This window comes from Cyprinus carpio, chromosome B21 (assembly GCF_018340385.1).
Source record: "Cyprinus carpio isolate SPL01 chromosome B21, ASM1834038v1, whole genome shotgun sequence".
Taxonomy (NCBI): Eukaryota; Metazoa; Chordata; class Actinopteri; order Cypriniformes; family Cyprinidae; genus Cyprinus; species Cyprinus carpio.
In genome coordinates, this window is record NC_056617.1 from 11,285,742 (window position 1) to 11,300,628 (window position 14,887).

A 14,887-nucleotide genomic window follows, 5' to 3' on the forward strand; every position below is an offset into this window, starting at 1 on the left:
TCTCTCTAATGGGCGGGGCTCCTGAGATGGTTTCAGAGTGTGAGGCCGGGGCTTGGAGATGTCAAGAAAAACACATCACAGAACTCAGCATTGGACATTGTCAGGAATAAACAACAACTTTCAATTGCTTGTTGCAACTGTATGTTTTTTTTTTTTTAACTGTAATGTGTAGTAATATGTAATGATATATATATATGTGTATATATATATATATATATATATATATATATTATATATATATATATATATATATATATATATATATTAAATAAGTGCACATTCATCAATAAAATGGTTCTTAAATTGTGGGCAATAACCGATCAAAGTCACAGTTACACTTTTCAGTGTAATCGACATAAAAGTAACTTACTTTTATTTGTCTCTGCACATGCTGGGATATAAGAAAGCATTTTAATGTTGCAAAAATATACACTTAAGTTTTAACAGATAATTACAAGAACACATCTGAAAGTCTGATAATGTTTTATTGTGAAGTTCCACATCAATATCTAGACAGCTCAAAGAATAACTGCATAGCATGCTGTGTGTGACTATAAAACAACAATGGGTTATCTGTACAAATCAATAATAAGTGAGCATTTCAGCTGTGAAAATGTCTACAAAATTGGTGCACAATTAAGAACTTGCACAAGGACCTTCATGCAGAAGCTCAAACTCCATCTTGCTGCACTTCATGGCAGCCATGAAGCACAGATTCAAGCTCCGTGTGCTTTGCGTTCTCACAATTTTCAAGCAGTACATTTGTTTCCCATCTTTGGAACATTCTCTGGGGATTTTGCACTCACAAGTTTTTGATACTAAGGAGAAAAGATGATGTTGAATTATTTCAGTCGGATACAAACCAAAGCTGCTTTGATTCTGAAATAACATGTTACATAAGGATTCGTGATCAGATCTGTACCTGAGCAGGTCTCCCAGTCGTAACAGGTGTCTGAACCGCAGGGCTCCCGCACCGAGCTCTGCTCAGAAACACTGGCCCTGAATTTGGCCCAGTCCAGACTGCCTGCGTCGGTTTTGCATGGTCCATTATTCATAAAGTATAATCTGTCTCCATGACAACGGTCAGCATGAAATGCACAGAGGGACATCATAATGGCAGTCTCCTTGTCAGCGTCAAAGACACACAAATCTGCTCTGTAATTTCTGCAGGATACACAAATACATGGTGCTTAATGGTCACGTTTCCAAACAGACCACAACATAAGGGTCCACAAAACTTGAAACTATTGACATTCACACCTGCATCTCTCTTTGGACATGCAGATGCATTTAGTCCCATCATGAATCTCTCCTGGTTTACAGTTGCTGTCTGGTACAAAGGGTTTATCTGCGGAAAAACGTGTGTTATTCATTTAACCATGTTTGCATCAAAAGAGTTAAAGTGTGAATATGTTATGAAATATTATACAAAAGCTCATTTATTCTGTGAAAGTACCTATCTTGCAGTGTATGTCTTGTGGGATGTTTGGCTCCCAAACAAGACTTTTCCCACACGTGTAATATTGACGCCCTGAGGGACTCATGCCACTCTCTAAGCAGGCCAGCATGATGTCACTTCCTACTTGAAACTCTGTTTTGTCTGGGTATATCGTCATGCCATCAGGTACTGTTGGTTTGGAGCAAATGTGTTCTGGAATGACAGGAAAACATATGGAGTGAAAACTGTACGGGACAAAATGAGCTTTCAGATCATAAATTAAATCAGCATTTCCATGGCTTACTAATGCACCGTCCCTTTGGTTTCTCCCAAGTTCCATCTTGCAAACAGTGAATGAGCTGGTATCCATCCAGTTTAAAACCAGTGAAGCAAACAAACTCCTCGTGGTCTCCATAATCGTACTGACGTTTGTTGATCTGGAATTAGAGGGAAAATCTGGTGGAAGCAGGCAGGAATAAATAGCACGTGATATAAAAGTTTAAGTTTAGAGAAAGGTCTTGTGTTTCTTCACCCTCAGGTGGCTGTTGGCAGGTGAATGGGGTTTTGGACAGCCAGAAGCTCCAGGGGGCAACTGGCTCTCACGGGACCCTTCAGTCTCAAAGTCATCATCATTAATGCACACATTTTGCCTGTGAAAATACATGTCATTGCACATGAAATTGTGCTTGATCAATAACTTAAAATGCATTTAAATTAATACCCTTACAATAAAATTGAAACTACATGTATGCAATAAACACAGTTATGCCCAGCAATAATTATTAGTAATTAACAGTAATTTATCAGTAAATTAATATTTATTTAAAGGAATAGTTCACCCAAAAATCACCCTTATGTTGTTCCACACCTGTAAGACTTACTTCTGCAGAACACAAAAGGAAGATATTTTGGAGAATTCTGGTAACCAAACATTTTCAGGTCTCACTGATTTTTTGTGTCCATTGTATACTCAAAAAATATAATGGAGGTCAATGGGAACTGCAACTGGTTACCAACATTCTTCAAAATATCTTTTGTATTTCGTATAAGAAAGCCATACATGTAAATCATGGATTTTTTTTGTTGTTGTTGTTGTTGTTGTTGTTGGACTATCATTTTTTTAAATAATATATTAGTAGAAATTGAACAACTAAACAAAATGACACGTCTGAGAATAAAAAAAGCATCCTGTATAGGCACATGCACAGCTGGGAAATGAAAGGTCTAAAGCACAGTCACATTGTAAAAAACGCTTGACATGTTGTTTCAAGTGGTTTCAGGAAAAACACATTTTAGTGTGTGTGAGAGAGCACAAGTGAGCAGAAGAGAGAGGTGAGATTGTATGGATTGTAGGCAAATGACTAGCTGCATGCACACACTGCCTATTTTAGAACAATACCAATTCATCAACATCAGAATGAAGCTTAGAAAAAATTTATGTGTTCTCACATGTAATTATGTGCAAATTGCAATTGCAAGAAATTTTAGTGCCACTGACCCCACTGATACCTCTGCTTGTAGTCTACAGACAAAACAGGGCACTTACGTCTGGAAAATAGAGATGGTGCATTCCTCCACCTGTTTCTCAGGGCCTTGGCAGGGTCTGCCTCCTTGCTGCGGTGCAGGGTTGTTACAGGTCCGTGAGCGATGCTTCTTCAAGGTGGCGTCACAAGTACTCCAAGAGCTCCAGCAACTCCAGCGCCCATCAACTTTGTCTGTGAAATTTATTTCTGACACCTTATCTATTTTTTATAATGAATTATTTTTTAAGCATTTAATTGTATTCATATTATGTATATTATATATCTTAATAATATTATCTTTTAAATTAACCTTTTAAATGAAATATTTTATGCTATACTGGATACAGATATTTTTAGGCATGCATGTGAACCTGAAGTATAGTCCCGGGCTCGTTTCTCGCAGTTTGCTCCATAGGTCCCTGTCTGGCAAATACAAATGCACTCTGTTCCAGAAAGAGCAGGCCGAGCATTGTTTGGGCAGGGGGCACATTTGCAGGAATCAAATTCAGTCTGATATTCTTCCAGTGCCTTATAAAGATGCCTTCTCTTCGTCACAGCACAAGGGAAGCCCCGAACCAAATCCACTAAAGGCAAAAGCTAGATAAGACATTGACAAATCCATATTAATCTAATGATTTATTACACCTATTTTAAGTTCACTTTTGAATAAAAGTGTATTACCCCAATACTACAGTCTCTGCACTGGCTACCTATTAAGTTCCGTATCAGTTACAAAAATATTATTACTTACCTATAAGGACCTTAATGGCTTAGCTCCTGCGTACCTAACTAGCCTTATACCACGCTACAATCCATCACGATCCCTAAGGTCACAAAACGCTGGACTTTTGATAGTACCTAGGATAGCAAAGTCCACTAAAGGAGGTAGAGCTTTTTCGCATTTGGCTCCCAAACTCTGGAATAGCCTTCCTGATAATGTTCGGGGTTCAGACACACTTCCTCTGTTTAAATCTAGATTAAAAACACACCTCTTTGGCCAAGCATTCAAATAAGGCATCTCATAATTTTGGACTGCAGTTATATCTGATCAAATGTGCATTATTATTCTTTAACTTGGGTTAAACTAATTAATTTTACTTGGCTGGAACAGCAGCTACGCTAATTATGTTTCTATTTGTTTCTCTGCTTTGCCACGGGATTTACATCCCGTGGTAACTAGGATTTACACAAGCTCCAGTCTGGATCCAGAACACCTGAGAAGAGATGATGCCAACCCCTCAGAGGACCTCAGATGATGCTAACCCAGAGACAACATACAGAACTACCAAATTTTGCTATAAGTTTGATTGCATAATTGTTGTTAATAGTGTTAATCGTCTGTTTGTTTGCGTCTTTTTATTGATTTTTTCTGAAACATTTCTGCCATATGCACATGAACTGACAGTCACCACTGATAAGCTACTACTAAATATTGTAGAAACTTAATTTTCTGTAAAGTTGCTTTGCAATGATTTGTATCGTAAAAAGCGCTATACAAATAAACTTGAATTGAATTGAATTGAATTATTATATACCCACAAATATTTTACAGGTTTCTCCATCTAACCTCAAAATCTATAACAGTTGGATTGTCTATTGTAGATTTGACCCAGTCCTGGTATGTGGTGCTGTCTGGCGATACACCCCTCTTCTCCCAGGCCAGGGCTGCTGTAAATTCAGCTCTCCCTCCTTGCACTGTCGTGATACACTTCTCTGCTGCTTTTACAATTGACCCTGGAGTGGACAAGTGCATTTCAAATTGGGATTACATAACTTAAAACATAAGCCTTATATATTAAATAGTAAATTTGTGCATGTGCTACCTTCATATTTGGTTTGTACCGTATGTTTCCCACATGTGGAACTATATGATTTTCTGTTATAGAATATAGTAAAGATGGAGGAATCTTGACTAAAACAACTATTCATATCTGCTTCTGTCAGTCCTGGGAATCATAAGGAGATACAACTGAATTAAAAGACTGAATTTCATTGTATTTCAGAAATGAGGGAAAACAATCTAATGAAGTAACATGAGCTGCACGTGACCATGAGCTCTAATGTTGTAATCAGACGATAACGTCTACTTACCATTGGTTTTTAGTTCTTCTCGATCATATTGGAAAAGGAGGTCATACTTCCCCCCTAATGTCCCAGAGCTGAAATAATGTGTCCCAAACAGCTGGAAGATCTGTCTGTAAAGGGCGTAGTTGTATTCCAGTGGCAGACTGTTCAGAAACTGAAGGAACTGGTCTGCTAAGTAGAGGCCAGAGGATTTCAGTCTGAATGTTGATGTGGCAACAACCTGATGCACCCTGTAAAACTCAGAGTCCTGCACAAAAATTACAGAAAGAGATCTGAATAAATAGGCATAAATAAGGCATAGAGAATCATAGTTTGAAGCTTGAGATCTCTTGCCTTTTGTTGAGATGATTTCACTGCCTCTTTGAGGAATAAACGTTGTGATTCTTCGGCCAAGTTGACTTTTTGGGCGTTGATTTCTTGCACTTTAATATCCTCAAGATTTTCTACCTGGAATGAATTCAAAATGTGAAAATCCAATCATTGATCCATTTCGTGTGATTGGTTTTAAAACAATAAATAGCTGCTAATCTAATTAGTTATTTTTTAGATGCACTGATATTGAAATCCTGGTCAATACTGACTATACGTCGTGTTTTTAATGGATATATATTCCTCCCAATTTTTATTTGTACAAACTACAAAAACCTTTATAATTATCCATTAGCATTACAGCATGATAATGTACAATATAAAAGATGGATAATTATTCCTTTTGGAATCATCTAAAAATAACATTAAAATTAGAAATTAAATACTGAATATTAGCTAATATATTTTAAACAAACAAATAAACATACAGTAGCCTACCTGTATGGTGTCATTTGGATATCTTTCTACTCCAGCTAACAAAGTATGACAGACAGAAATGACATTTTTCCCACCTTGATTTCATATCTCTCAATGTTGGCAGGGATTCTGTAGTAGTTTCTCCTGTGTCTTTGTAGAGTGCATGCACCACCCATGAATGAGTTGTCCAAAACAGCGCCTCTCATCTGCTCTGCTGCAGCATCAAATCTAATTTTAAATATAACTTTCATCAGTTTTAAGATGAGTACAATAACAGATTTGCCGATTTGTTTTGCCGACAGCATGACAACACCCTGAAAGCTTACCACGTCCTTAAAAATGTTTTGCAATCTAAGAAACCCAAATGATCTTTATCTGTAACTCACCCATAACCAATCAGGTCTGCTCCAGGAATGAAAGCAAATATCCGTTCACTTGCACACACGCTTTTTGTCTGCTCACAGTCTCTTTCATCAGAGTTGTCTCCACAGTCGTTCTGCTTGTTGCACTGCAGAGTAGCGCTTATACATCTTCCTAGCAAATTGGAGGCAATAAAGCAATTTGGTGATCATGCACCAGTTTTCTAAGCATTTAAACCTGCAAATATATGCTAGATTATAAAACTCAATGTAGGACAAATCTTAAACCTAAGATGCAACTATGCTGTCTTGTTGTGAAGAAGTTGAGGAAGATAATTACCACTGTCACAGGTGAACTTGTCTTTACAGTTGACAGGATCAATCCCACATTCCTTGGAGGGATGGCAGGCTCTTTCCTCTGTAAGAGATGGACTACAGTCGTCCCCCCCAAATTGAGCTGGCCTCAAAACAGACCTGGTTCTGAACTAAATCACACAATATTCACACACTTACTAGGGCAGTGTACTATATTTAAGCAATTTCACACTAGCAAGAATGTTGACATTGCTGAATATTAGCACAATATTAGAACAAGGCTACATGCTGATATTTGGAAAAACAGCATGGTTGTGAGCATGATATTATTTTTTAAAGCAGTTAATATTCAGAAACACACATTTTAGGCATTTTCTAACATTTTAACAAGTGCATTTTGAACGAATCTGCTGAATGAATGAGTCAATGTCTCACTCATAAAGACTTGTCGCTTATCGCCACCTACTGGCATATCAATGTAACTGAAATTTAAAGACCACATCACACCAAGGATGATAACGATTACTATAACTATTATAACAAAGTTTAAAAATTGTTCTAATTCTGAGAAAATAATAAAGTCCACACCACATGATATCGTTGGAATCACTTTCAGAATTTTTTTTTCCAGCTCTTGACAGACATTTGAACTTTCATTCTGACGGCACCCATTCACAGCAGAGGAACCATTGTTGGATCATCTAAAAACTCATCTACATCTTAGATGACCTGAGGGTGAGTAAATATTTAGTGCTGCTATATCAGCATTATATCTGATATTATATCTCTTGAAACACTGGTAGACCAATCAGTTTTAAGGACCCAAACTAACTTTGGAATAAATCTCTTCATTTTAATATCTGTGCGCTTTACTCACAGATTTTTTGGCACACGGCGAGCATTCGGACCAGGGTCCAAACTCAGTCAGCTGACAGTGTATGGGACAAGCCTCAACACTGCATGCTCTGGTCTCATGAGTCTGACAGTACTGGAAACAATTGTTTTTGTTCCAGTGCTCATCATTGCGTACAGTCCTGCAACAAAACAAAGGTACATATTAAAATAATAAACTTTGCACATCAGAAATATGTTAAATAACAGTTACCTTGTTCGTGCTTGGGTACCAGAGTTACAGGTTTTGGTGCAATAGGACCATGAACTCCATGGGTAATGGTCACAGAAACATCCCATAATGGGAGTAAATGAAGCCAGGGTGCAGAGTAGGACGAGGGGAATGGTAGCACGATCCATAGAGAAGAAAGCCAGTTGGAACTTGATAGCGTAAGGGAAAGTAGAAAGAAGAAGGTTATATGCAAACATATACGCATCAGTTTTAATATATTGAGTAATCAAGACCTTACCACAGACAGTTTCTTGAGAAGAGCTGCAGAAACCTAATAGTACATGAGCTTAATGAATAATAACTCAATTTCAGACTCCTCCAAAAGCATGTAAGCACACTATCACGTGTAATTTTAGCCTCTGAGTTGGACTGCAATATGAATAAACATTAAAATCAGAGAGACAGATGCACAATCAGCTACTCTGGAAAGTAACTCTGATTCTGACCTGGATGAATTGTCTTAAAGCATTCTCTCACAAATCTCTTTACAGAATTTGTCCATCCCCCTTTGCTTCCAGTAAACCCCTGCAGCTGGAAGTCTTCACTTTGACATTTGGCTCCTGCTTTAGACCATGGGAATGTGGAGGGGGAGTACATGAATAACATGTTATTACAGGTCAAAGTTATTGCCTTTCTTCATGCCAAATTAGAGGTCTCTTTTGCACGTCATCTTAAGTTTTTTAAGGGTTAATTTTAAAGGCAAAGAAAAACTGAATGCAAATTACTGTATGTTGCAATAAAACAAACGATTACAGTAAAAAACAACAACTTTATTATCATTATAAAATGACTTATAGCTTATATGAGCTGTAACTATGCACACTTTATAGACACCTGACATGAGGAGCAAAAATCATGCTGCAAACTCTCATTAAACTGATATGCATTCACACAAACCTGATGTCTTGAATGCATAAATGAAAAATAAATCTTTAAAATCAATTATAATAAATACAATGTTTTATTTACAATTATTTGTATAATGTACATAGTGAATTTTATTGTGTTATATGTTTCAAGCTTAGAATAGCAATGGCTTTAGTGCAGAGCGTTCTTGTGCCCTTAAAATGACTAATATAATTTTTTTTCATAATTTCCCCTTTATGGAAGACTAAATTAAAAGCATTGCACAGTGACTAAATTTATATAAAATAAAATAAAAAAAACACGAAGCAAGAAGATGAAATACAGCAATCCTATAACTAAATGTTCCCTTTCACCGACAACAAATTCTATGACAATGATAAAAGAAAATCAGAGACAGATGTTATTATTTTACTTAATTCTCTTGCTTTTTTTTATACAATCGTATGGTTTCACAGCACATGACAAAGTAACTAAAAACAGACCATTGATTTAGCTTAAAAACTCAGTTGGCAGGGTTTTGAGTCGAGGGGATTCTGTCCTCCAACAAGGGATTAAGTAGTTTTGACACTGTCCAGGGACAAGTTACATTAGCGAAACAGTTCCAGAGACACGAAGGAGACGAGTGAAGCGTGAACTGATCAATGATCAGAAAAGAAGACTTGAGAGTATTGAAGGTTCAGCCAGACACAAGGCAACAAAGCCCGGAGAATCGCCTCTTCCTCTGCCTCACCAGTGGATAAGGAGTCAGATTTAGCAGACTGCTGTCATCTACACACATAAAAGCACAGCATTACAAACACATTCCTAGCTATATGAGCAGATTTTTTTAGGAAAAACTATATTATCAGAATAAATTCCTAAACAATTTTGAGACATACCTTGATTTTTCAGTGGCAAAGGCATTGTCTCCCTGAGTTTGCTTAGAAGGTTCCTCATTTCTCGCATATCACTGGAAAGAATTTCACAACATAGGACGTCAACTGAGATTATAGCAAAAAGGATTTATTGTACAAGTTCCTAAAGACCCATTAAATTTATATTATAAGCAGTTTATATACAAAAGTTTTTTTTTTTTTTTTTAAAGAAGTATCTTATGCTCACCCTGGCTGCATTTATTTGATCAAAAGTACAGTAAAACAGGAATATTGCGAACTATATTCTATACTAGGTATTGTTTTTACATCTATAATTAATGATTATAAATCAGCAGTTTTATATTAGCCCACTGATTTTTTTTTTTTTTTTAATTTGATTATGTATTGGGATTCGCGCATTCCTTTCAAAGGCTGCAGTTTACAGTCCTCCGTTTTCTTTTTCTCAGGTTATCAAATACTTTTTGCTTCAAAGTTTGTCATGTTGCAATTCATCTCAGAGCTGGTAGGTTGTTTCATATCCCTATGGAGTAAATGAATTTGAAAAGTACTTCCAGAATACGTTGCTGTTGAAAAAGTGGAAGCTGTCTTTCCTAATCCATTCATCCAGTTTGTCGTACTGTACCTCTCTATGTTCTCAATGTCTGTGCACACGACCCAGGATTCCTGAGGAAAATCTACAGGTGATGATGATCGATCTTCCAGTATCGGCACATCAGAGCTTTCGTCGACCTTGTAGTCCATGTTTGGCTCAGGGCACACATCATTTCCTGAAGCAAGTGACACAAGATTCAAAGTTATGCTTTGTTTTGTTTACAGAAGAACAATTGAATGCTTAAAGGAACTATTTTATGTAGTTATTTTGCCATCCCTGCCAACTTCAGACTGACAGTAGCATTTCAGCATGCAGTACATTAGCTTTATGTACTCATGTCTGCTTATGTAAAGAATCTGCTGTCCTCTGCTGGCTGTCATTGACACAACACCTTTCCTATGGAGCTGCAGAACACCCAACAGACACATAGATTTGAGCATCTCTGTTATGTACATCTCCAGACAGCACTGAAGCTGGATGAACAATCTGCATATTTCTGGGTGGATCTCACCATCCTCTGGCCTAAGAAAAGCACAGTGAGAAAAAGAGAAACCACATTATATGGCATCTTACAGACATGCCATCAGATCTACATGGCTGCTCTAACATACAGGCTTACCCAGAGATTGCGATGAGGTTTTGATAGGCGACCTGTGCTACGGCGCATCCTTTGATGCGAGTCTTGTGCATCTGTACCCTTAAAGAAGGACAGTCAATTGTATTCTCCCCTATGGAGATGACCTGCTCACGATGGAGAGCCACAAGAGTGTTGAACTCCTGAACGGTCTAAAAATTGAGACAAATGCTGCTCAGTCTATTTTTAGAAAGTCAATGTGTATAGATTAAGCTACAGCAGTGTTTTGGAACATGGTAGCCGGTTTGGTTGGAAGACCATCTTGGACCAGCACCAAACCAATTACTAGCTAATCAAACAGTTATGGTAGCTGGATGATCATTTTGGACTAGCTAGAAATGTTCCAAAACAGCTAGCAGCTTAAACTGGATTTTCCAGCAGGGTGAACACGAGTTTAGCTGCCTTTGTCTAGATGCCACATAGCAACACATGGGATTGTGGGGAGGAATGTCATTTCTAAACAATGGTGCAGTATGAAAACACAAATAGCAAATGATAAACATAAAAACACTACTTAGTTATCTTAGAACGAATCCATATTTCAATATATCACATCCCGTACATGGGCTTTTAATGTGTTAGTTAGTAAGTATCAATGTTGATGGGCTATACATTTCTACTGCAGTTATTTGTAGTGGCAACGCTAAACCTGTTAATTTGCATATAATTGATTCATTTTAATTTGTTAAGAAAAGAAAAAAAAAATTGCATCCGCAGAAGAGTGACAGCGTTTGTCCTTCAGCACGCTCACCGTTCTACAGTCATCCATCGCCCGCTGAGCTCTCCGCGTGCTCTCGGTGCTCTCCCGGCGCTCCGGATCCCTCACCGAAGACTTGCCGATTTGAAAAATGTTGGCTGCGGATCTGGGGCGGTTCTTTCGCCCGTTCGGTGCAGAACACATGCATACGCATCCACGAATAAAACCACCTAACTGAGAAAACGTCTTTAATCCGTCTGTCCTGGATGAGAGGGTGAGGTCGATCCTTGGATGCGGGTTGTTTCGATGATCAGAATGATGTGACGGAGCCGAGCGAGCGCCCGCGACGCTTCCACTGCATCTCCCGCACCAACAGGCGAGTCACCTTCACCCCTGTCGAGGGCCGAGCGCCGCTGCTGGATCTCCACAGCTACGGGCTTCACGATCACTGAATAGACGGGTTCGTCGAAGAAACACAATTGCTTAATGTGAGGAAAAAGAAACATTCGCGAAGAATGTTTCCAGAACGTTAGGATTTGGTTCTAAAACAGGATGTTCTCTTTTAGGATTAAGATGAACAAAAAGCACATTTCCAAATGAGATTTGGCTGTCATTCTTGGTCATTGCCAAATCTTAATAAACAAGCAGATCTCATTCCAGTAGAATGAACTGACACAACAAAACATGTTCTGAAAGATTTTACTGTGTAAAAGAAGCCATTAAATTTGTACAACATAAACCTGGGTTCTAGCATTAAACAAGCATCTAAGCCGGTCCAAGTAGGCCTAATAGTAACAGAAAAAAGGGCAACTTATCAAAGTATACAGACGGACTAAGCATTACACCCTGAATTATTGCTTTTTCTCTTTTCTGCTGCATTATAATACTGTTTACAGGTCAAGTAGGCAGATGCTATAAGGTAATTGCTTAACGTGATATCTATGAATTGCACAAACCCCGTAAGACCTAAACCACAAACAAACACACAAATGATTCCCCCAGGAAGAAAAAACACCTTAATAATATTTAATCATATTTGAAGCTACATTGAAATAAAAGTATGAGGCACTTGATGAGATGTCCACTGTCAACAACATTCATTTGTCCAGTAACTGCAAACAAAGTGAGAACTAATCCTCCATACATCAGAGGAGGAGGAAGTAGCAGAGGCCACAGAAGATGATGAACGCCATCACCCAGTGCAGAGAGTAGACAGAGATGATCACATAGTCAATGTCAAATGGCCAGCCCCACATGTCTCCTAGATCCAATGCATCCAGGCCAAATGCTCTGTGGGGAAACTGCCAACGACTGGCAGGGCCGCCATGTCTCTGAAATCCTGATATAATAAAAAAAAAATAATAAATAAATGCGCAACTTGTAATTAAAACTTTTTAATGCCTAGTGTTTTGAAGACATGCCAATGCAAATGACGTATTACAAACCCCAAAAGATGCGGAAACGCTTTGGACAGTTGGGCAGGGGCCATTTAGAATAGTTGGTCTTCTGAAAGGTCTCATGTCTTGAACGATACACTTTCGGAAAGCAAGTCTTTGTAGTTTGATTGAGCTCTGAAACAAAAGGTTCATCAGGTGGTTAGATAAAGTTCTTCCAAGCAATATGAGAGAAAATGGAGTTTATTTGTTCCACTCACCTTCCTGAAAGAGCACATGGGATATAAGGGTCCTACAGAGGGGACACGGGGTATTGCTTGGCCTGTTCTTAGCCAGAGTTCTCAAACAGGGCTCACAGAACACATGACTGCAAGGATGGCACTTGTAAGGGCTGTAATATACCTCTAAACATACGGCACATGTGTATCCCTCCCTTTCTTCATCATCGCTGCCCATTAGGTCCCACTTCATAGCCTGATAGGTAGAAGTAACACATAAAATGCCTGTCCTGATCCACAAATCTATTATTGACATTTTGCTAGAACTCTTTTCAGTACACCACAGCTACCTTTATAATAGCTCACATATTTATGGCTTATCTGACTCCTCGTAGATTTAACAGTCTAGAGCTGTGTACCATTCAGAATTGAGGAAGCAAGCCGGATGCAGAATTGTAAATAAAAACAACAACAACTAAAGCCGTATTCACCCCAATAACTATACTTTTCCTGTAGCTCAAAGAGTAGAGCATTGAGCTAGAAATGCCAAAGTCATGGGTTCTGAATAAATGTATACACTGAATGCAGTGTAAGTCACTTTAGATATGCCAAATGCATAAACGTGGCAATAACAATAAAGTTTTAATAATCATTTTAATTATATAAGAATAGGGAAGTCCTATAGGGAAGGAATGATATCATTGCAATCACTTTCAGAACATAAACAGAGTTATTATGTAAAGTAGCTATTGTTATATTTATTTGTATAATTATCATTCTTGATGTAAATGGGCCTTTAAAATGAAATGAAACTCATAACATCTGTCTGTGTAATTTTTAACAATTTTTTTTGTGTGAATTATCCATGACTGTTATATATTTTATATATTCATTTTTCATTCATATTTAAGAAGGGTGCTAATAATTATGGAGTTGACATTATGAGTTGACATTATGCATAGAATTGCAATCTCACAAACTTTAATGCTGATAATGTACAGTGCTGTTGGACAATATATAGTGTTGTCTGCCAAAATTAAAACCTTTTTTAAATTTCTGATGTCTGTGTTAAGAAAAAAATGTCTAAAAATTTCAGAAGAAATGCATATCAGGGAATAAATTGCCATAATTATTCAAAAAATTATTATTTTTTTGTCAGAAAACTATTTTTGGACTATAAAGTATGTGTGATTGTTTTAAATGTCTGTGATTGCAATTCAATGAATTCTAAATGAACATCCTGAAGGGGAGCCAAATTGATTTAATTCACAAATAAGAACAAAATGAGTCAGCACCACCCACAACTTTAAAACATCTCACCAGATCTTTTGCCTCCTGCTGTCCCTGAATCCAACGCTCCTTCTTCCTCTGCTTCCTTCTTAGGCTTTTCAGACGGTTTTTGTCTCTCTTATAAAGCTTTGCCTCTAGGTTGGGTGAGATGTTTCTTGATGGCTCCTCCATCACTCTGAGTCTGACCTCCTCTGAATTCACAGCTCTGTCCAGAGAGGTTCTACTCTGGGAAGCAGAGCCCACATGCCTTACCTCTGAGCTCTCCTGATAATCAGACAGCTGTGGTGGCAATTCAGAAGGTAAAGAAACATCTGTGCCTCTCTCAACAGTCTCAAGAATCTGTGGTTCTTCAGTTGACTCAACCTCAAGTTCACTTTCAGCAGAGGCGACATGGGACACAGTACAGGAAAAGCTGAGTGTTGAGGAAGGAGAGGGAGCTGAGCTTATTGTATGAGGGAGAGACTCCACCTCATTCTTCCTCCTCACGGTATGTTCTCTAGACCTTCCTAGTCTTGTCAAAAGAACTGGAGGTTTTAGATCCTGATCAACACGACTCTTACTGAGATGTACAGTTGTATCACGTCCACAGGAGCATTTAGAGCACTTCACAAAATTAAAGCCTCCTAAGCGAGCTCCACAATTCTGACAGTTTAATTTCCCCACTGTCCAGCTGGCCTGCAAGAAATGTACA

General features: G+C 38.0%; 3 protein-coding genes across 3 annotated transcripts in view; all 3 read right to left on the reverse strand.

Moving 5' to 3' along the window:
- Nucleotides 1-466: 466 nt before the first annotated feature.
- Nucleotides 467-8,105, reverse strand: c6 (complement component 6). The gene is made up of 18 exons (XM_042748417.1): nt 7,868-8,105; nt 7,612-7,778; nt 7,384-7,540; nt 6,532-6,676; nt 6,219-6,366; nt 5,928-6,060; nt 5,380-5,493; nt 5,053-5,293; nt 4,785-4,907; nt 4,529-4,695; nt 3,333-3,558; nt 2,985-3,153; nt 1,971-2,088; nt 1,743-1,875; nt 1,457-1,651; nt 1,261-1,348; nt 923-1,164; nt 467-818 (listed from the first exon to the last, which is right to left on the reverse strand). The coding sequence occupies exons 2-18, from the start codon at nt 7,755-7,757 to the stop codon at nt 637-639; spliced, it is 2,727 nt and encodes a 908-aa protein (XP_042604351.1). The 5' UTR covers nt 7,758-7,778; nt 7,868-8,105; the 3' UTR covers nt 467-636.
- Nucleotides 8,106-8,378: 273 nt separating this feature from the next.
- On the reverse strand, nt 8,379-11,842 carry LOC122141316 (regulator of G-protein signaling 7-binding protein B-like). Its single transcript, XM_042748423.1, has 6 exons — nt 11,349-11,842; nt 10,583-10,749; nt 10,355-10,485; nt 9,994-10,138; nt 9,375-9,445; nt 8,379-9,264 (listed from the first exon to the last, which is right to left on the reverse strand). The coding sequence occupies exons 1-6, from the start codon at nt 11,496-11,498 to the stop codon at nt 9,173-9,175; spliced, it is 756 nt and encodes a 251-aa protein (XP_042604357.1). The 5' UTR covers nt 11,499-11,842; the 3' UTR covers nt 8,379-9,172.
- A 135-nt stretch (nt 11,843-11,977) lies between these two features.
- Nucleotides 11,978-14,887, reverse strand: part of rnf180b (ring finger protein 180b) — a 3,911-nt gene continuing 1,001 nt past the window's right edge. Inside the window, exons 4-7 of the mRNA XM_019069103.2 lie at nt 14,227-14,871; nt 12,949-13,162; nt 12,740-12,865; nt 11,978-12,633 (exon numbers count right to left, since the gene is read on the reverse strand). Of these exons, the coding sequence (XP_018924648.1) occupies nt 12,440-12,633; nt 12,740-12,865; nt 12,949-13,162; nt 14,227-14,871 (1,179 nt within the window). The 3' untranslated portion in view covers nt 11,978-12,439. The remainder of the gene's footprint in view (nt 12,634-12,739; nt 12,866-12,948; nt 13,163-14,226; nt 14,872-14,887) is intronic.

Coding starts and splice junctions, on each gene's coding strand:
- c6 (XM_042748417.1), bottom strand. CDS start 7,757: ATGGATCGTGCTACCATTCCCCTCGTCCTACTCTGCACCCTGGCTTCA. Junction 6,367..6,531: donor CAAGTTCACCTGTGACAGTG/GTAATTATCTTC, acceptor CCAATTTGCTAG/GAAGATGTATAAGCGCTACT. Junction 1,876..1,970: donor CTGCCAACAGCCACCTGAGG/GTGAAGAAACAC, acceptor CTCTAATTCCAG/ATCAACAAACGTCAGTACGA.
- LOC122141316 (XM_042748423.1), bottom strand. CDS start 11,498: ATGTGTTCTGCACCGAACGGGCGAAAGAACCGCCCCAGATCCGCAGCC. Junction 10,750..11,348: donor CGATGGATGACTGTAGAACG/GTGAGCGTGCTG, acceptor CTCAATTTTTAG/ACCGTTCAGGAGTTCAACAC. Junction 10,139..10,354: donor TCTGCAGCTCCATAGGAAAG/GTGTTGTGTCAA, acceptor CACTTGCTTCAG/GAAATGATGTGTGCCCTGAG.